Source organism: Macadamia integrifolia, chromosome 3 (genome assembly GCF_013358625.1).
Source record: "Macadamia integrifolia cultivar HAES 741 chromosome 3, SCU_Mint_v3, whole genome shotgun sequence".
NCBI classification, from domain to species: Eukaryota; Viridiplantae; Streptophyta; class Magnoliopsida; order Proteales; family Proteaceae; genus Macadamia; species Macadamia integrifolia.
In genome coordinates, this window is record NC_056559.1 from 36,562,040 (window position 1) to 36,583,436 (window position 21,397).

The following is a 21,397-nucleotide window of genomic DNA, read 5'->3' on the forward strand; positions in this document are numbered from 1 at the left end:
TTATTAAAATGATCTTATATGAATAAAAAAAAAAAAAGGGAAGTAATCCCAATAGATAAGATACATAATTGCTTTGATTCTATTTTATAATTTCATTCCTCTCATAACACGTAAGAGGTCTTTTTCATATATACGTATATCCGGGAACTATGAGCGGAAGGGAAGGAGGGATATCCAGCCGGGCAGAGGCGTGATAGTGTGAAGGTGTCTGTGTTCAAAAAATCAATTCCAAAGACCAAAAGCCCAATAATCAACTGATGGATTCTGAGGAATGGCAGGTGGAGAAGAGGCCGCTCAGCAAGAAAGAGCAGGAGGAGGAAGAGGAAGCATGCATGTACGCCATGCAATTGGCCACCTTACAAGCGCTGCCCATGGTGCTGAGATCGGCCATTGAGCTCGACCTTTTCGAGATAATCGGCAAGGCCGGCGCAGGGGCACATTTGTCACCTTCGGAGATCGCCGCTCACTTGCCCACTAATAACGCTGATGCTCCTGTGATGCTGGACCGCATCCTGCGCCTTCTGGCCAGCCATTCCATCCTCACCTGCTCTCAGCACACCCTCGACGACGGCAGCAGCAGCCCCAGCCCCCAGAGGTTATACGGTCTTGCTCCAGTCTCCAAGTTCTTGATAAACAACAAAGATGGAGTCTCTTTCACTCCCTTGGTTCTGCTGGATCAAGACAAGGTCTTCGTAGAGAGCAGGTACGTGCTCCGCCATATCCACCGATTTCTTCTGCCTTTTTTACTCTTCCTTCCTACCGATTACCGAGTACGTATCCTTCCTTAATTGCTTCCATAAAAAAAAATTCATAGGTGAAGGGATTGGTTGCTCTGTTTTTCGGAGGAACTTATAACTCCACCTCATTTCCTGTCAATTATTGATCTTAGCTTTAGGAAATGGCTTGCCTTCATTGAGTGAGAAAATACATGTATTTCTCTCTAGTATTGACCAATATTGGATTCCCTAGGTTGGAAAATATTTGGCCCTCTCACGACTCTAGCCCAAAAGGAAGATGGCCTTGAAGAATGTTAAGGGCATGGAAGATCTGTTGATTGATTTAGAGGAAATATATTTCTTCCCTGAAATAAGGGTTCTTGATAAGTTTAAATGGTTTGATAAATTTGACGAGACAAAAGATCCATGTGCGTCCTTAAAGAGCCTATATCAGCCAATTGAAACACTAAGGCTTCTCCAACCAATAGATGGGCTTAGCGTTTCAACTAACTTTATCCAAACCAACTCTTCATTGTTAATATTCCTTTAGACTTCCCAAACCCAAACTCGTGAGGACACCATGAAAGTACTTAAAAGCAGTATTCACAAAAAAATGAGATGGGGCATATTACATGTGACTTGAAAATCAAGAAACCAATATTGAGGCTATGTTTGATTGCCAAGAAATAAAAAGATACAAAAATTTGAATTTAAGGAGTGAGATAGACACACAAGTCATTATTTCTATTATCTATTATTTTTAACTGTCGACACACAATGTGTTTTCCATGAGTTTTCTAGAATAGAAAAGAATGAAGTAAAATGATTAAATATTGTATCGTGTCATGTGTGTGAATTAAAGAGTATAGAATAATAATCTATGTTATTGTTGTATGAGTCAGTTTTCTAGAAGTTGTCTAGAGTGTTAGGAAAGTCGAGTGATGATAAAATATGTTAGAACGAACATCAATAAATACGAAAAAAAAAAATGAACATATTCAAACAAGATGACTTAAAGATATAACAAGGTTCACACACCAATGTGATGTGCTACGTCCTCGGACAAAGAAGATGATTCACTATATGATGGAAGAAAGTTTACAGAGGAGATCGATCTCTCAAGAGCACCCAAACTCACAGCAAGAAACTCTCATCCAAAAACGCTAACTCGAAAATCCCCAAATCTCACTACCTTCCTCAACAAGAAGATAGTACATATATATACTTCTTCAAGGCGGGTCAATCCAACGGATCGTGGATGGTCAAGTCGTACGGATCGGCACATTTCCTTTGATAGCTACCATCACAGACCTCAGAAAAAATATCATTCAGATCACCACCAAAATATATCAGAGTGAGTCAAGAATTCCAGACAAACATAACAAAATATAATGAACAATAGAGTTTTTTGATAAATAGATGTCTACTGATCAGCACGAGATGAATATATGAATGGTGGGATGCATGATTCCATCAATTATAGAGTAAAATTTAGTCAGATTATCAAATGCCATATGGACACCAATTTGGGTTAAATATGGACCAGGCGGTTTAAGCTCCAGCGGGTTGGCTTTTGGGTCATTTAGCAATCTTTTTCTTTACTCTAACCAAGGCATTGGTGCACGTTTGAGGCAGGAAGAAAATGTCGGTGGCTTAGACAATGAAATTCTGGAAATTTCACCAAGTGAAGTGCAGGATGGTGTTGTGGTTGTGCACCATAAGGAAATTTCTCGTGTTGACAAGGCATCTAGAGATTTGGAGAATGGTCAAGGTATGGTGACTGTTAGAAGGAAGAAAAATAAGCAAGTTAGTACAACGGAGCAGACTCGCAAGTCTGGCTGTATTACTGGGGTTCAAATATGATATATGCGAGTCATATTTTGGAACATTAGGGGGTTCAAGAAGGCTGTTGCTCGTACAGCCTTGAGATTGATGGTGAAGGATCATGCACCAGATCAGATTTGTTTGGCTGAGCCGATGATTGAAGTATCTGTTCTTCCCAAAAAAATCTTCAATAGCATTGGGTTTGTTGCATATTGTATTCACAATGATAAACCTAATAAGGTTCCAACTATATGGATACTATGGAGAAATTACCTACAAAAGCCGCTTGTTATTTTTTCTTCTCACTAGTAGATCTCTTTGAAAGTGGGATGGAAAGGCAATGATGTTTTTCTTACAACTATGCATGCTAGCAGTTTTAGAGTGCAACAGCGTGATTTGTGGCTTGAACTAGCGGGGGTGTCATCTTAAGTGGGGCCTTGGATGATTTTCGGTGATTTCAATGCAACGCTTGCCTCACATGAAAAAAGAGGGCCAGGAAATTTCAGTTTAGGCTCAGTAGCGGAATTTGACGCCATTGTTGATGGGTGTTCATTACTTCTGATATCTTCTTAGGGAAGGAAGTTTACTTGGTCAAAATATCAACAGAGGTAATGTTCTTTCCGTCTTGGATAGGAGTTTTTGCAATGAGGAATGGCTTAGTTTGTTACTTGATTGTTTTCAATTGGTTTTACTAAGAGCATGCTCGGATCACTCCCCATTAGTGATCTCTTCCTAGGCGGTTCCAAAATCGCCAAATTGTCGCTTTCAATTTCACAAGTTTTGGATGGAGGAGGGCTCTTTCTTGCAGGTTGTTAATGAGTCCTGGAAGCAACCGATCACGGGTAGTGCCATTTTCATGTGAACTCAGAAGCTTAAGAGGCTGAAGCCTATCCTGAGAGCTTGGTCTAGAGGCACATTTCCAAACTTTGAAAGTGAACTGGTGAAGGCTAAGGAGGAGTTAGTGGTTGTCCAAGAGCAGATAGAGGAAAGGGATTTAGATGACTTTTTATTTGTTTTGGTGGCTAATGCAAATATCAAGTATCTAAAAGCTCTACAGAATCACGAGAAACTATGGGATGAAAAGTCAAAGTTAAGATGGATTAAGGAAGGAGACAGGAACTCTAAGTTCTTCCAGCTTTACACTAAGATAAAAAGAGCGAAGAACACTATATGACTATTAAAGACAATGGATGGTGCTGTTTTACAGGATAGAGAGCGGATAGCGGAGTATATGAGGAATTACTTTGAAGAGTTTCATAGATCAAAGCCATTAGTAGAGCATTCAGAGTTATTGGACAACATTCCTAAGCTAACTTTTTTTTGCTAAAAGGATTATTTCATTAAAATAGAAAGAAAAAAAAAAAAAAAGATAGAACAACAACTAAAAGAAACAACACCCAACACATGCCAAACCCATCCCCCACCTACGGCATTGCCATCAGCAGGGGAAAGAAAAGGCAGTACTCAAAACGGTAATGAGGTCTTCCTTCAGCATCTCTAGCCAGCATATCTTGAATGTGAGATGGTAAGGTCACATTATCAGTAGATACTCCCGACTTTGCAACATCCCTGGCCAAGTAATCCGCAATAGAGGTCCCTTCTCTATAATTGTGGGAGATTTTCTAGCTTATGCTAGCTAAGAATGGGAGGATCGTCGAACATCTCTGAAGGGCGAACCAAGGAATTTTCCTCTGATGAAGCGAAGTAACCACTGCACTGGAATCTGATTCCACCCACAATTGATTGAAATTCATTTCCTTAGCACGCATGAGCCCCTCCATTAACCCTTCAATTTCAGCTTCAAATACACCTGTTACCCCCAAAAACAATTTATAAGTGGCTAGAACTCTGCCAAAGCTGTCCCGAAAAATTCCTCCGGCACCAGCGCGACCAAGATTACCCAATGAATTTCCATCAAAGTTAAGCTTAATCCAATTTATGGGAGGTTTGCACCAGAAAACTTCTAAAATGTCTCTGTGAGTAGCAGCCTGGATGGGGAGCCCCAGGCGGTTACAATACAACACATCAACAGCCGATTTTACCTCACCAAAAGTGCAAGGCTTGTTCCTCCTGATATCATCCACCACCATGAAGAACACATACCTGGGCAGCCAGCCTTTGCCCTCAAATTTCCTGTTATTTCTTTCTTTCCAAAGATGGTCTAAGACGGTAGCCATTCCTAAACTCCACGCCTCCTTACAACACACATTTTTCCATTTTCTTTTCCACCACTGAGCAAGATCAAGCAGCGATCCCAGGCCAGACCACCTAATATTGAAACTTTCATAAAGAAGGTTCCAGATTTCTATAGCAAAAGGACAATTTACAAAACATATGATTTAAAGATTCCTTTTCAGATTTGCAGAGCTCACACCTGGATGCAATTGGGACTGCTCTCTTCTTCACCTCTTCATTTGTAGACAACTTGCCATGAATCGCTCTCCTGGCTAAATAGAGACTAAGGCTTCTGCTTTTTGCACCAAATAAGGGACGCCCAAGAAACAGTAGCTTTTTTCATTCTAAGGTCCTCCCATGCCGATTTGGAGCTAAAAATACCATCATGGGCTAAATTCCAAACACATCGAACTTGGCACTCCTACTCAGGGATGGGAATTCTAGAAACCCCGTCAAATATACTTTTCATGCCAAAAGAGTCTACATTAGGGACCTTCCAATTAAAATTTTCAATAAATCGGCTCACCTTGCCTACAAAGGAGAGCAAATCAACATTATTCAAATCAATTCTTTCTTCCAGCGACTGTTGACCCACCCATATGTCCTTCCAGAATTTTATTTTGCTACCATCTCTAACAATCCATCTCTCTTTAGATTTAATATAGTTCCAAACTCTTCTGATTCCAGGCAAAATAGAGGAGTTCCTGTATGCTTTGTTTGGAAGGCCTTCTTTGTTACGGAACCTACCCCTCAAGAATCTGCAAGCCATAGAGTCTTCATTTTTTATTCTCCAAGCTGATTTGCACAACATTGCCATGTTAACATCTCTCAGCCTTCGTAGACCAAGGCCTCCCTCCTCCTTGGGTTTACAACATTTATCCCAGTGAACAACTATTTTCTTCAAGGTATCTATCTCCCCTTACCAAACGAAGTTTTTCATCCACCTTTCCATAGTCACAATTGAAGACGCAGGCCACCAGTACATAGCAAAGCTATGAATCCGCATGCTCAAGATCACTGTCTTCACCAACTCCACCCTTCATGCCAAGGAGAGAATTTTTCCCATCCAGCCAGCTAGCCGATCCTTCACCCTATCCATGATAGGAAAGACATGCTCCTTTTTAACTCTGCTTTTGAATATCTCCACCCCTAAATATTTGGTAGGAAGAGAACACAGAGGGATGCCTAACTCTTCTGCAATAGCCTGTTTTCTCTAAGGAGGATGATGGCCTAGAAATAATTTACTTTTCTCAAGGTTAATACATTGCCCAGAAAACTCCTAGTATCTCTACAAAAAAAACTTCAAGTGGCGGACATATCTGATAGATTCATTGGCAAAAATAAAAATATCATCCGCGAACAGGCAATGGGCAGGCGTGACCCCCCTCTAGGGCCTTTCAGCAGAATGATTTTTTTTTCTGCCACCAAGCGGTGAAGACCTATGCACAGGACTTCTTCAGCTAGAATGAACAACATATGAGATAGAGGATCCCCTTGTCTCAAACCACGCTCTACCCCAAAATAGCCTATCAGACCACCATTCAGAAGCACAGACAACTTCTCAAAAGCCAGCAACTGATGAACCCATGCAATCCACCTTTCAGAAAATCCAAATTTCCTTAAGACATGATACAAGAAAGTCCATGAGATAGAGTCATAGGCTTTCTGAATGTCTATACCCATTCCACCCCCTCTAGTTGTAGAGAATAGCATGTTAAACAACTCAAACGCCAGGGAAATATTAGCATGAGTAATTTTCCCTTTCTGGAAGGCCTCTGTTCCTCAGAGATAAGCTTAGGTAACAGGACAGACAATCTCAAAGCCAAAATTTTAGAGATAATTTTACAAAAAAAAGAAAAAACCTAAGCAAAGGGGCCTAAATTTATCCTGAGACATGACACCCTCAACTTTAGGAATTAAGACTAGCAAATTGCTATTCATCCCCTGTGGCATGAAATCACTACTAAAAAAACCCTTGACAGCCCTACAAACATCCCCAGAAATAATGTCCCAACATACTCTATAAAACGTACCTAGAAAACCATTTGGACCTAGGGCACTTTCCGAATCAAGCTCCCAATTTGCTCTTTTAATTTTAGCATCAACAGGAATCAAATCCAACCTCCATCTGTCAAGGTCCTCCAACACTAAAGGAATACTATCCAACAAATTCAAGTGCTCCGTTGTTGGAGTAGATTTATGGATTTTTTGATAAAAACTAATGACAAAATCTTCCAACTACCACTTATCAGAGATAATCTACCCATCACCATCTTTCAGAGATCTAATGGAGTTCTTCATTCTTCACACTTTTTCTGAGACGTGGAAGAACTTCGAGCATCTATCACCCTCTAATCTCCAATGAGATCGAGATTTTTCTGCCCAGAGCTTATCAAAATTCTCCATCGCTTTTAAATAGCGAGTTTTTGCATCAGCTTCACAATTAAAGGTCTGGTCATCCATTCCATTAGCATCGATCTCAAATTGCACCTCCTCCAGCCCTTTCAGAACATCCTCCATTTTCAAATTAATATTTGGAAAATTTTTCCTCGCCCACACCCTGATCGCGCCTTTCAATCTCTTGATTTTTTGGCTGAACACATAGATGGTGGGGCCACTCACCCATTCACCCCAAGAATCCCACACAGCCTGAAGAAAAGACCCATTCTCTGTCCAGAATCTCTAGAACTGAAAAGGATAGTTTGTCGACTTGATCGTGGCCTCCGACTCCACCAACAAAGGGGTGTGATTAGAAGCACCACTGGTCAGAACCTTTTGATGGCATTCCTGGAACACTGTAAACCAAGAATCATTGTAGAAGCTCCTATCTAGGACCGCTACCACATTCCCCCTTCTCCTATTATTTGTCCAGGCAAATTTGCGCCCTTGAGAGGGAACCTGGAAAAGAGAACACCCATCCACCATAGCCCCGAACTCTACTACAGAGCCCATGTTGAAAGATCCCAGACCTCTTTTTTTATGAGAAAAAAGAGTAGCATTGAAAGCTCTTATCACCATCCAAGGCAGACCTTAACTAGGCCAAGAGGCGGCCAGGTTTTCCCACAGCTCCCTTCTCTCGGCCCTGAGGCACTTCGCATGAACCACGGACAAGAGAAAAGCTTTTTGTTTCCAAAATACCTTTACAGATATATGTTGGTCTGACATACTAGTCACCAACGGTTTGCATAAACCTCTTCTCCAAACAACCCATAGGTTCGAAACCTTGTTAGTTCTACAATTGTGAATAAAATCAACATCAAAGCCATGCTTACAAAAGAAAATTCTTGGAAATTGCTGCACCTCCAACATCAGCAGCAATACAGACGAGCATCCTTCTTCTTCATCCCTCTGATGTTCCAATAGAGAACCAACATAATTACTTTTTTTTAAGAGAAATTCTATCAGACTTTCTAAAAGTCTGCTCTTGGGAAGCACCTGACTTCCGTTTTTGGTGCCTGCTAATGTCCAAGCCCTTCTCCTTCTCACTAACCAGCTGATCCACCTAAAGCACATCCTCATGGTGATCCCTCGATACCCCATCAACACGTTGATGAAGATTTTGATGGGATGTCACCAAACAAGACCGATGACTCGCCCCCCACCTGTGCCATGGCCCCTGATCGCATAATGCACAGCCATCACACTTTCTCTTTCCTTCCCCCATCTCTCCTCAAAAGAATCTGATGGCCTACACTCTTCCTCTTCATCTTGCTCAAAGGATTCATAGCAACTCCCATGGTCTGACCCACAACCTGAACCGACTGTGGACCTAATGTGATGATCTAGTTCTTAGTTGTAAGACTCGTAAGAGTTTCCATCCAAACCATTATTTGACTGAGCAACCAAATTGCTCAAAAGGAATGACAACCCCAATATTGCCTCTCCCCATCGCATCTTCCATATTAGACATCATATTTTCCTTAGAATGAGGAATATCTAAGGGAATATCGACTCCATCTAAGGTATGACTCTTTCCCTGATTGGAAACGAGATTATATGCCACCATAGCTCCATCCTTATCCGATCTTCTCCCTGAAGCACCGATCCCATCCATGGCCACCACCTCTAAGGCACCACTGACCTCAAAAGCCATCGCCTCCTACTCAGTACCCCCTACTTGAGCATCTGCCACTTCTTTTCACTGCAACCTTGGATTACATGACCTACCTTATGGCAGAAACTACATTTATTTATCTCATCGTCACAGTTGATTTTCTGTTTGAACCAATACACCTCACCAGACCCAGGCTGCCTTCTTTCAACGAGAATTTCATCCAATCTCTTGGATCCAATCACCTTCTCGACCTAAACTCTCGTAAAAACTTCCCATAGTAGAAGATCGAGTTCTGCGATCCAGAGTGACAGGCCTTCCCGCCCCTTTTGCCATGGATAATAGGATCTTCTAGTGTCAGTACTCTAGTGGTAGGTCTGGAAACCTGGTCCATACCAATTTTATCGGTTTGTGAATAGCATGGACATCAAAGTCTGGCTTCCACCTTTGAAACCGAATAACCTGGTTCTTAAATTTTATGGTATTTCTTCTCCAAATAGTATTCATATCTCCTTCAAGCTCGAATTGAAACAAAATAAAGCCCTTCCCCATTGGAGACAATGAAACCTTACCCTTTAAAGTCCACCCCTCTGCAGCAGGTAGTCTGATTTCATCCATTGACAAGAATCGAAAGTTTACCCTCCCTATCAATGCAAACTTAAAACAATCCAGACGCTCCTCGTAGGCATCTTGGGGTATGACGATCTTAGAATACGATTCGGCTTGAATGGGCTTAGGTAGCAAATCCACATACGGCATGACATTCCCGAACAGAGTAGCAAAAGACTTCTTCTAAGGATTCGGTCTCCCACTCCCAACATTCTTCTCGCCACTAGAATCACTGATCACCTCTGGAACACCCTCAAATTGGACAGCCTCCTTAGGAAGGGGTTTCCAAAAGTCAATCAGATGTAGTTGACGACCTCTCTCCGGCGGGCATCCACCTTCAGGATCATGTTCAGTGATCAAGGACCTATCCACAGCACCACCCTCACTCTCTCCCATGTCTCCTTTCATCCAAAATCCGCATTCCTAAGCTAATTGATGAAGTGGATTTGTTGACTCTTAATCTGATTCCTGTGGAGGTGAAAATAAAAAAGGCATTATGGGATTTAGATCCTAACAGTTCTCCTGGACTAGATGGGTTTTTAGGTTCTTTCTTTAGATATTTCTTTCAGTTGATCTTCTGCAAGGCAGTGAAGAGGTTTTTTATAAGTGGTGTCATACCTAGGGGAGTTAACAACAATTTTCTGGATTTAATCCCAAAATTTGCAGGAGCTGAGACTTTGGACAAATTCAGACCCCTTTTGTACGGGGAACTTCTTCTGTAAGACTCTAAAATTCTAGTTACAAGAATGTCGCATTTCTACCTCGATTGGTCTCTGAGGAGCAAGCGACCTTTCAGAAAGGGAAACTGATTTAGAAAAATATTTGCATGGCTTATGAGCTAACAAATTTGATGTCCGCAACATCTAGAGGGGGAGGCTTGGGTATCAAAATTGACATTCAAAAAGCATTTGATACTTTATCATGGGGCTTTTTGTTTTGAGTGCTTCATCGATTTGGGTTCTCAGAGTCTTAAATTAAATGGATTTATCAAATCCTGTCTTAAGCCAAAATATCATTTCTTCTCAATGGTGGTCCTATAGGATATTTTGAAGTGGAAAGAGGGTTGCGGCAAGGAGACCCAATGTCTCCTACTCTTTTTATACTAGTAGAGGAAGTCCTCTGTAGAGGATTGAGAAAGCTTCTAGAGAAAAATTAAAATTAAAAGCGCCGCAGGGTCCAAGAGGAGCAGTGCTCCCAATGACCTTATTATTTGCAGACGACAAATTCATTTTTATGAATGCATCAATCAACTATGTCAAGAAACTCAGTGAATTTCTGACGTACTACCAAGAATTTTTTGGTAAAAAAATGAACATGGAGAAAAGCAAACTATTTTTGGGAAACATTATTCCTACTAGAAGGCAAGTTATTGCTAATGTTATTGGAGTTCCTATGTGCAACTTTCCTATCAAGTATTTGGGCATAGAAATATTCAAGGGAAGGGTGAAAAAATAGGCTTGGATGTTGACTATGGACAAAATTAAAGGTCGACTGGCAAGTTGGAAAGGTAAAATGTTATCAATGGCAGGAAGGGCTCAATTGATCCGGTCTGTAGTTCTAGGCTTGCCTATTCATACTTTTTTTGTGTACTAGTGGCTATCATCACTAATAACTCTAGCTAAAAGATGGATGCAGAATTTTCTATGGACATGGGATGTAGAATCCACGAAAGCAATAACAGTTAGTTGGGACAAAGTCTGCAGGCCTAGAGATGAAGGAGGGTTGGGTATTTGTCGACTCTGAGATATTAATAAAGCCCTCCTTGGTAAACAAGCATAGCACATTAAGCATGACTCCTCAGTGATGTGTAGGTTTTTAAGAGCTAGATTCATAGCTCGAAATGGGTCAATGAGGAGTTCTTATAAACCATCGTCCATATGGCCGGGAATAAGGAGGGTTTGGAATTTAATGGAGTCTAAAGAAAGATGGGTGGTGCGCAATGGCAGATTTATATGCTTCTAGAAGGATAGATGGCTTGGTGATTTTTCTATAATGAAGAAGTCTGGTCTTGAGGAAAGTTTATTTGTAAATGTGGACACAAAGGTAGCTGATTTTATACACATAATTAATGGTCTTTACCAAGGGTCAGATAAGTTTTTTTGACAGGTATCATTGAGAAGGCTATATCAGTTCGACTTCCTCAAATTGCTTCTGAGGATAGATGTGTATGGAGCTACTCATCCTCTTGGGCGTTTTCCACATACTTTGCTTGAGAAGAAATTAAAAAAAGGAATCCAATGGTTCCATGGTCGTCAATAATATAGGGTAGGCAATTGTAACCTAGGCAAGCCACATTTGGATGGAGTTTGGTTAATGGTAAGCTCCCATCAGATGATAGAGTGTGGAAAAGGGTGTCTTGTTAGTCTCAAAGTGCAGCCTGTGTGGAATCTCAGAGGAATCATTCAATCATCTGTTCCTTGCATGCAACTACATAGTAGAGGTATGGAAAAGATTTGTGGCCTGTGTTTGGTGTTGGATGGAAAGCCCAAGGAGCTATTCTGAATCTGATAACTTGGTGGAAGAGGAAAGCTCGAACCTTAGCATTGAGGGACCCTTGGATTGCAGGCTTTGTTATTGTGGGGGATAACATTTGAAAGGAGAGGAATGAGAGATGATATGGCAATGGTTGTAAACTACTTGGTTATATATTTCAAAGAATTCTCAGAGAAGTGAAGGAGTGTAAGCTGGACATGACAGGTACCATTTGAAGTGCCATGATAGATACCATTCTTGAAGTCCATTGGTGCACCCTAGGAATGGATGGCATAAGTTGAATGTAGATGGTTGTTCAATGGGCAACCCAGGTCGAGCTAGAGTAGCAGGTATCCATAGAGATCACAATGGATTCATTGTGGACTCGTTTAATGCATTCCTAGGAGTACAATCAAATTACAAGACAGAATTCAAAGGGCTGGTGGAGGGTATATGGATGGCCAAAAATAGAGGAATTGAAGCTCTGTGGATTGAGACAGACCCAGAGGCGATAATGGCAACTCTATTGGAAAATATTATCCCTTGATTTGTTCTGCAAGATTGGAATGCAACCTATCATTACCTTTAGTCCATCCCATGGAAGATAACTCATTGTTTTAGAGAAGCAAATGGCATCGCTGATTACCTCGCTAAAGTAGCAGCAAAATCAAGCATATCAGAAGTTGTTCCAAGTCTTCCATATCACATTCAAGCTGGAGTAATGAAGGATGTGCAGTCTAGACTTAGGTATAGGTTTATATGAGTGTCTGTTGAGCGCTCCTGCTAATGGCAGTGCCGAAAGTGGGAGTTTTTAGCTCTTCAGTTCTTTGATGTATTTTCAATTTCATTTTTTCTTCTTTAATACAAATTGGGATCTTTAGCGAAATATATATATATATATATATATATAAACACTGGCTTTCTAGTTGGGGAGTCAACTATGTTATACTTCATCGAAATAAAGTAAAAAATTGCATTGAAAAAAAATATATGAAGCTATATGTCCAATGTCATATAGGATACCTTTCACGGACAGAAAAAACTATTTAGTGGGGTCCAGATTTAAGAAATGAAGTGGATCGAATCTGATTCCACTAGCAGATGAAACACAGAAAGAGAGATGACTTCTAGAAGGCCATTTCTCAAAGGTAAGGATGTGAATTTGTAACCAAAACTGTTTACCAAAACCGAACCGATCCGTTTACACCAAAATCGCAAAACCGTTTAGTAAATGGTGCGGTTATGGTTTCAAGTTTCTGGTTGATTAGCTAAACGGGTTGGGTTGATTTTAACCGCATAACCCATTGGTTTCAAACAGAATTGAAACCGTTTAAACCGATCCGATTAATCTGTATAACAATTAAATAAAGAAGGGGCAGTAATCCGTATAACAATTAACAATTAAATTAAGTGTCTATCCTACTTTGGTATGATTTATTGCAATTCAGTTCAAGTTTAGGCTTTAGATCATGAATTTGTAATTCATATATGTTACTATATTATTGTGTTATCATAGATGGGGTGTTTTGGTTGAACCACCTGTCATTTTAATATTTTATGTTGTAGAAGGCTAGATTTGGATGTTGTATGATATTAGTTCTAAATGTTTAAGAACGGCCATGCAAAGAAATAACACTAGATTATCAAATTAAGACATACCATCGTTAATATAGAATCTCTAGTTTGTGGTTACCAATTATTTTTTGATAAGCTTATGATCTTCAGTTTAGAGATGGTTGCAAGTTATAACAAACTGATTGTGAACCGTTTTACAAACCGTATGGAATAAACCGAAACCAAAACCATTTAAAACCGTAAAACCGACACCATTTAGAAACCGTGGAAACCGAAACCGTTTACTAAACGGTCACGGTTTCAGAAAGTGGAACCGTTTAGTAAATGGTGCGATTATGGTTTTAGTCAAATAAATGTGAACTGAACCGATTCGCACCGTTTAAACCGAAACCAAACCGATTAACACCCTTACTCAAAGGGAACACTTCAACCATCAAGATGCCATCGAAGGCCATATTTTCTGTAGAAGGGAAACTCCTGTTGGACTGTAAATAATGTTTCTATAGCCTTCTGAAACAAACGGTTACAAACCTCAAAGACTTGGAGTTCTTGGTTTTTCTATAATTGAGGACTCTTTTTTTACTCTGCAATCATGATTAAGTTGTGGACAAGTTTTAGAAGTGTTTATGTCGAATCATATTAAATTTCTTGTATTGTGTAATTATCTTTTTGATTTCTTTCCCGTGTCTACGTATTCCTCTCCGATATTACATTCTTACTAATTAATAATGCCATTGTATTATTAACGGGGCATATGAATGTAGATACCACCTGAAAGATGCAGTGTTGGAGGGTGGAATCCCCTTCGAGAAGGCCCATGGGATGACATCTTACGACTACCTTGGCACAGATCCCAGGTTCAACAATGTTTTCAACAATGCAATGTCCAACCTTTCCACCAGCATCATGAAGAAGATTCTCAACACCTACAAGGGCTTCGAGGGCCTCACCTCCTTGGTGGACGTGGGTGGGGGAGTGGGTACCACCCTCAACATGATTGTCTCCATGTACCCATCCCTCAAGGGTATCAATTTCGACTTGCCTCACGTCATCGCGAATGCCCCTTCCTACACCGGCATCGAACACGTCAGCGGCGACATGTTCGTCAGTGTTCCCAAAGCCGATGCTGTCTTCATGAAATGGATCTGCCATAACTGGAGCGACCAACACTGCCTTAAATTCCTCAAGAACTGCTACGACTCTATGCCCGACAACGGCAAGGTCATCGTCGTCGATGGTCTCCTCCCGGCAATCCCGGAGGCCACACGTGCTGCCCAGAGCCAAATCCAGATGGATTGCATCATGCTGGCTCACTGTTCAGGTGGAAAAGAGAGGACCCAGAAGGAGTTCGAAGCCCTGGCCATGGGTGCCGGCTTCTCTGGCTTCCGAGTTGCCTGCAGCAATACTTTTAACAGTTATGTCATGGAATTCTTAAAGAAGGTCTGAGCCTCTCTCTCTCTCTCTCTCTCTCTCTCTTCTTTGGGTTTGCCTTACAGATGGACCATGTTTGGATGGCTGTATCTTCAACTGCTTGCTCTGCTCTTATGGTCTTGCCGCCTTATGAAAAATTAGGATAACAAATTCTTTGAGCTCTGTTTGTTGTGGTAAATAAGAAAATTGGGTTACTTATCCTCCCAAAAAAATCCCAAATTAAAAATAAAAAATCCACCTAGTTGAGAATTGAGTTCAGGGAAATGCTCAGTAGATTCTCCCTGTAACATCATAAACCCTATATTTAATTCTTAACCATTAGGACAGCAAGAATATCAATTGTCAAAAACGTGAGGTTTCCTCGGTTGTAAATTTTGGTTGTTTGGATGACCATTTCAGTTTACTCCGAAAAAGTATAAAACTTGGTATTTCAATGTTTCAACTTTCAATAAAAAAAAATTTGTCTCTATAAATAGGCAAAATCTTTTCTATTATTCCAATAAGAGATAGTATAAAACATGGCATGGAGTCTGGACTCATCCACAGATGAAAAAACATTAAATTTCTTCCAATTGATGGAGGTCCTTCGCCTGTCATCCTACCATCATCATATATAATTTTGGCTGTGTCTACCAGTGAAAATCCTACCATATAAATCATATTCATACAATAATATTTTTTTTTTCACCAGAAAAAAATTAATAATTGTGTCTTAGTAGATATGTTGAAAAAGATGAAAAACTCCATTGTGAAAACTACTTTACATGGGAAAAGAAGTCTTCTTCAATCTTGGAGTGAAGAGGGCTTTATGCCAATATTATCTCTGGTGATAATTAAATGTAACTAGATAGCTCTTCCAAATAAATGCCATATACATATTACCAAAAAACTTGCAAATTCAAATGTGCAAATAACTAACATGGCTTCCAGATAATCTATCATCAAAGAAATAAAATTAAACCCAAATCCCAACCATGTAGCTAAGGTACCCGGCCATTGATTTATATTATTACAAACTACTAACTAAGCAGCGGCAGGAGGGGCCGCAGGTTCATGATCAATACTTGAATTCCTTCCTAAAGCCTATAGCCTATAGCCTATAGCCTAAAGCCGACCACAGTCATGACGGGTGTGACCAAATGAGTTAGGAAAGAGGAGTAGAAGAAGCATGAGAATGATGAGCTTCATCACTGGCAATGAGGCCTGCACCAGCAATCCTGTAAGGTAACTCTGCGTAGACAGTCTCAGGATCCGAAACCTACGTTCTTTTACATATTGATCAAATGCCTTTCCTACCCTTTTCGCCTGTATCGTCATCATCCCCTGTTCTTCTGGCTTGCTGCTGCCATTGCCACCCATCTCTTTTGCGAAGCACCTCGCTAGCACCACCGCATCTTCTAGGCCTGCTGAACCACCTTGTCCTATGAACGGGCCCATAACATGCATAGCATCCCCTGCCACTGTTACTGTTCCTTTTGAGAAGTTTCCAAGTAGAATCTCCCATGGTGCCCTGTACTTTAGGCGTAGGAGAGTCAACGACGCGAGGTCACTGTTTCTTATCATTTCTACGTCTGCTGGAAAATCATCCTTGATTGATTCCACTGCTGAATCTCTGATTAGCTTGTGTTCTTTTGAAAGTCTTGAATCTGTTCCGGATTTCATATCATCGAAATGGTTACAACTCTTACCATATAATTGATTAGAATTTTGGAGACTAACTAATTAACCATCAAAATTGAAATCTCTAAAATGTAATGACATAATAAATTGGCTGAAACTGAATCCTGAAAACTGACATATATAGTTTTTAGCTTGATAGCTAGCTAGCTAGGATTGGACAAATTCACAGAGGTTTCAACAAGATGAGTAATTATTACCTTGAGGAGTCCAGAGCCGGCCTACAAACCAATGGACCAGCTTCTCATCGATTGGGATTCTTCCTAATGTGGTATTGTTTCTCCTTATTCGGACAAATTCTTTGCTGAACCCATGCCCATTTGGATAATTTGTAAGCCCCCTCACTGCGCACAGAGAAAATTGGCTCGAAGTTTTGAGCCCCAGCCAATCAGCTACCACAGAGTTTATGCCATCACATCCAATCACAACCTGCTGGGTATCATGATCCATTATCCATGAACATGAACATATATAGGAACTCCTACGTACACCTTACCCCCACCGGCCCACTTCATGAATCCTCTAATCAACAATATTGAGAGAATCAATAATTAGGATGATCATCTAAATTACCTCCGCCTTGATGACAGTCCCATCATGAAGATGAAGAATAGGATGAGAAGTTTGGGGATCCAAGTTGAGTGCAACAGTTTGGCATCCGAAGCGTATGGTATCGGGTGGAAGATTGTTGGCAAGGGCATTGATGAGATCACTCCTCTTCAAGCACCTAAATTCTTCATTCCTACGTTAATTTTTGATAAGTAATCAATCAAACTCTCTAACTCATCCATTACTTGATTAAATGTTAATTGATTACTTTAGGCAGTGTTTAATTGGCCGCATGCATTCTCGAAAGAGATACTAGGTCTAAATCGCATTCTAAAGCGAAGAAATAGCAAAGACTAGGGTTTCAAAATGCAATCTAAACCTATAATCTATTACAAGAATACAAACCAAACACAGCCTTCGAGAACTACATTAATTACTAATGTTCTATGTTTGTTTCAATTTGAAACTTAAACAGTAGTGAAAAAAAGCAGCAGGAGGGTTTTCAATTAAGTAGATTGCCTCATGCCCATTCAAGTCTGCCTCCCCAGATATATCTATAAAAGTGAGATTCGGTTGTGTTCCAATAATTAATAAACCAAACTACATATCAAAGTTCAAGAGGAATTTACATGAATGACTTTTTTTCTTTTAATTTTTTTTTTTTTTTGGGGGGGGTTGGGGGGGGGAGGGTGGGGGTGGGGATGGTGGGGGGTAAGAACTTACATCAATGACACCGTTTCACCCCGTGGACTTCCATCTCGCACCCTGGATCGATATAATACAAAAATTACTTCGTGTTATTGAAACAGAAATTAGTTCAATACACAAACAACATCAAGTGCAAATGCACTAACCACAAATTAGTGGCCTAATAAAAGTAATAATTAATTAAATCCAAGCAAAGAGGAGAGGAGGTGATCAAAACATTAATTGACTGACGTACAGGATAGATAATACATGCTCATAACCCCTTGCTTGTTTTGCTTGTTAATTTGTCTATACGTTGACATAAATCTACACTTCAATTCAATGGGACAAATTAAATGAATCCAGACTATGAAGGTACCCAAACTCTCCTTTAATTTGTATATATATATATATATATTTTAAATAATATTGATGTTGTTTAGTTCACCACTCTGGGCAACCTCCTTTAGATATGAATCTATCTGATTCAGAAGGGAAGAACTTACATCGATATCTCAATTTCAATTTAAACATTAATTAATTTGATTCACACTCTATTAAGTGGCATATGAGATCACACCAATTAATGAAGAGTAATTGACAAGGTTAATTTATTTAGAAACATGCGTACGTACGCTTGTAATAGAACAGCTTTTGATCTGAGCTCTTGACCCACTCCAAGTTCATCAAGCACACGCCACCCATTTGCGAATATACCGATTGCAGCTCCTGCGGCTCTTAGGGATTCTGATCTCTCTACAACTCTACTACTAACTCCTTTCCTGAAATCATATATTAATTTATTAGGTATGTTAGAAATTAATTAATAGGATCCAAACATATATATATATATATATATGGTCTATAAAATGAATCTTATCCATAATGCAAAGAGCACAATTGATGTAGCAAAAGAAAACACAAACAAACAATCACAACAGATGAATATAATCCATGACGTGATGATTGCAACTTCACTAACTGTGGATAATTAGGTTACAAGCTCTCTCCCTTAGGCCTCTCTGTTTACCGGAAAAAAAAAAATCCACTCTTAACCTAATGATCCAATCGGTATCAATAAAAAGTAAAACATAAAAACACAATTTCCAAAATTACCTCCTACCAGCTTTTAATGGCCGATCAGAAACATCTCACAACTCAATTGCCTTGATGTCATAAGTTCAACAAGTCTCCATCCCTTCAACTTTCAATAAAATTAATCGAGAAAAGGGGGCCGAGTGATGAAGTTCACAAAAAAACTTTTAAACTCACACCTGGATGGTTTTTGAATTCACTGAATGCCGCTAGGGCTGGCTCTCTTGTGTTTATTACAAAATGACACTAGACTCGCACCACTTACACAGTAACAGTTGGGACCTTCTATGGAATGTGATCTATACTTCAGGAAGCTAAATTTTGGGCTTAGATTAATCATCTATAGTGAATTATTAGTGTCACCTGGGATTCTGAGAATGACAGAAGGTCGCTTACCGGCCAATCTCAGGACGTCCCACGGAAAGGAAAAGGGTATCTTCTTAACCATAAAGACATTACTCTCTCAGCTGGTTGTATACACATGGATGCATACCCATTTGTATTAATCAGGTCAGACACCGGCGGCCAATGTATCTGTAAATTGGGTAGCGTAATCACTTCAACCATCACCCACCCATAGTTAGGTTTGGCCACTTGACCGTGGCCCCCCACCCCTACCCCAAGGGCAGCAGCCGACAAGGTTACCCGACGTCACACACATAAATATTCTAACCAACAATTTGACCAACATTAATGAATGATTTTTTTTTTTTTTTTTGGGGTGTGGGGGGTGGGGTTGGGTTGGATAAAAATCGTCTGCAACTACTAGCAAAACACAAGAAAAACAGAGATTAGAAAAACAGGCGATTTTTTTCCGAGTGGGTTTGGGTTAGTAAATGAACCATCAAAATTTAGTAATAGTTATCCATTCCACAGTCCAGCCACCAAAAGACCAGAGTGAGCGGTGTGCATTTTCTTCACCAAACTAACTAATTGTTTGCAATTGATGTTTAATGTATCGATCATCTGCAGCAGGCCATTTGTTTCATAGAAGAAGAAGAAGAAGGGGCCACTTCTTCCCCTTTCATTCTTCTTCCGCTTTATTAATATAAATCTCTATTAGTTCCAATGTTTTCTTATATTTTAAACAAGATCAGAAAGCTAAAAACAAGGACAGAAGGAAGAAGGAGAAGAGTCCTTACCTATGAAGGGCAAGGGCGGTAGCGAGGCCGCAGATTCCAGCTCCTACTATTACAATCGCCTTTTCCTCCGACAGACTCATCTCTCTCTCTCTCTCTTATCTGCATCTAAGCGTTTGGATATCCACTCTTATAGTTTTTTTCAACACTAATTTATTTGCGCGTGTGTGGACGATTTGACTGACAAGAAAAAATACAAAAGTTCTCTAACGTCACGGATCTGAATCATCTGAAATTCTTTTTTCATATTGCAATAGAAAATCATGGATCATCTGATATTCTGATTCTATGGTTAGGGTTTTAAGACTGCTCTCAACACTAGAGCACCAAGCCACCAACAGGGCCGGGGTGGGCTAGTTTTTAACAATCCCATCCCAACCGAGTCCTCTTACATCAACCCGAACCCCAACCCAATTTTACCTTAAGGTCAGGTTGAGATACTCAACTTAAGCCCAACCCTATGGTTCAGCCCAGTCCAACCCGGCCCTGATTGACCCTAATTAGGCCGGGTTGACCTTTGATTGATCCTATTTTTGTCAAGACGGCTTAGCCCTATTTTTTGCCATTTCTGTCATGTAAATTTAAAAAAAAAAAAAAAAAAAAAAAAAAAGCAATAAATCAATACACAATTAAAGTATATTGAGATAAGGATTTATATTCTAAATCATAATGGTGATTACATAAATAAGGATATATATATTTATAATGATCATCTTATTACATAAATCATGATCATTATATAAATATTGGTCATAGTAATAGGCTCAGAATGGTGTCATTATTTATATAAATAAAAGTTTATATAACATCATGGTTAAAATCAGGGTCGGGCCAAGTTGGGCTCAACCCTAATTGAAGGCCAAATATTTTCAACCCTTGTTGTATAAGAACTCTAGCCAACCATCTCATAGAAAATATCTCTTACATACACAGATGTGCATATGAGAGAGAGAGAGAGAGAGAGAGAGTATTCTTGACAGTAATTGGCCCCACATCGAGGAGATGGAATGGCAGTTTTCCAAATTTATGACTCTAATCCAAACTGGTCTCAATTCGGAACTTGCACGAAGCCTTACCTCCATCTAAAAATGTAGTGGCAAAAGTTATACCTCAAAAAATCAGAGAAGCCCACGAAGCGGTTTCGTATTTTTCACCTCGTTTTTTCGATCAAGCAAGAACTTCTAAGGAAGGCCTTCATCCAGTTCAAAAAGAGCACAAGAGAAAAACCAATGGACAGAGAGGAGGTTACAGAAGTGTTTCTAGATCTCATCCCTTGATGAATAGCCAACCTAACCCGAATACTAGTGTTTATTCGGTTGTATCAAATATAGAAGATAGAAATATAATTTATTGCGCATGCTTTTAATCAGTCATTAATAGTGGGCGCCTTTCTTTCC

The 21,397-nt window shown here is 39.9% G+C and overlaps 2 protein-coding genes across 3 annotated transcripts; one reads left to right on the top strand and one right to left on the bottom strand.

Moving 5' to 3' along the window:
- The first annotated feature begins 173 nt into the window (after nt 1-173).
- On the top strand, nt 174-15,036 carry LOC122074748 (caffeic acid 3-O-methyltransferase-like). Its single transcript, XM_042639703.1, has 2 exons — nt 174-703; nt 14,187-15,036. Exons 1-2 carry the CDS (start codon nt 258-260, stop codon nt 14,866-14,868), a joined length of 1,128 nt encoding a protein of 375 aa, XP_042495637.1. The 5' UTR covers nt 174-257; the 3' UTR covers nt 14,869-15,036.
- Nucleotides 15,037-15,686: 650 nt separating this feature from the next.
- Nucleotides 15,687-20,203, bottom strand: LOC122072603 (monooxygenase 1-like). Of its 2 annotated transcripts, none has more exons than XM_042636966.1 (6): nt 20,004-20,203; nt 18,402-18,548; nt 17,803-17,844; nt 17,104-17,257; nt 16,731-16,959; nt 15,687-16,499 (listed from the first exon to the last, which is right to left on the bottom strand). In XM_042636966.1, the coding sequence occupies exons 1-6, from the start codon at nt 20,081-20,083 to the stop codon at nt 15,958-15,960; spliced, it is 1,194 nt and encodes a 397-aa protein (XP_042492900.1). In that variant the 5' UTR covers nt 20,084-20,203; the 3' UTR covers nt 15,687-15,957. The 2 variants fall into 2 exon arrangements, with proteins under 2 accessions (XP_042492900.1, XP_042492899.1); XM_042636965.1 differs by having other exon boundaries at nt 17,104-17,272; nt 20,004-20,193.
- Nucleotides 20,204-21,397: the final 1,194 nt, after the last annotated feature.

What these genes read in the sequence shown, in the direction of transcription:
- LOC122074748 (XM_042639703.1), top strand. Translation starts at nt 258, where the DNA reads ATGGATTCTGAGGAATGGCAGGTGGAGAAGAGGCCGCTCAGCAAGAAA. An exon ending in AAGGTCTTCGTAGAGAGCAG is followed by an intron (nt 704 to 14,186) that starts GTACGTGCTCCG and finishes ATATGAATGTAG; the next exon opens with ATACCACCTGAAAGATGCAG.
- LOC122072603 (XM_042636965.1), bottom strand. Translation starts at nt 20,083, where the DNA reads ATGAGTCTGTCGGAGGAAAAGGCGATTGTAATAGTAGGAGCTGGAATC. An exon ending in ACCGCCCTTGCCCTTCATAG is followed by an intron (nt 18,549 to 20,003) that starts GTAAGGACTCTT and finishes ATATGATTTCAG; the next exon opens with GAAAGGAGTTAGTAGTAGAG. An exon ending in CCGGCTCTGGACTCCTCAAG is followed by an intron (nt 16,500 to 16,730) that starts GTAATAATTACT and finishes AATCCGGAACAG; the next exon opens with ATTCAAGACTTTCAAAAGAA.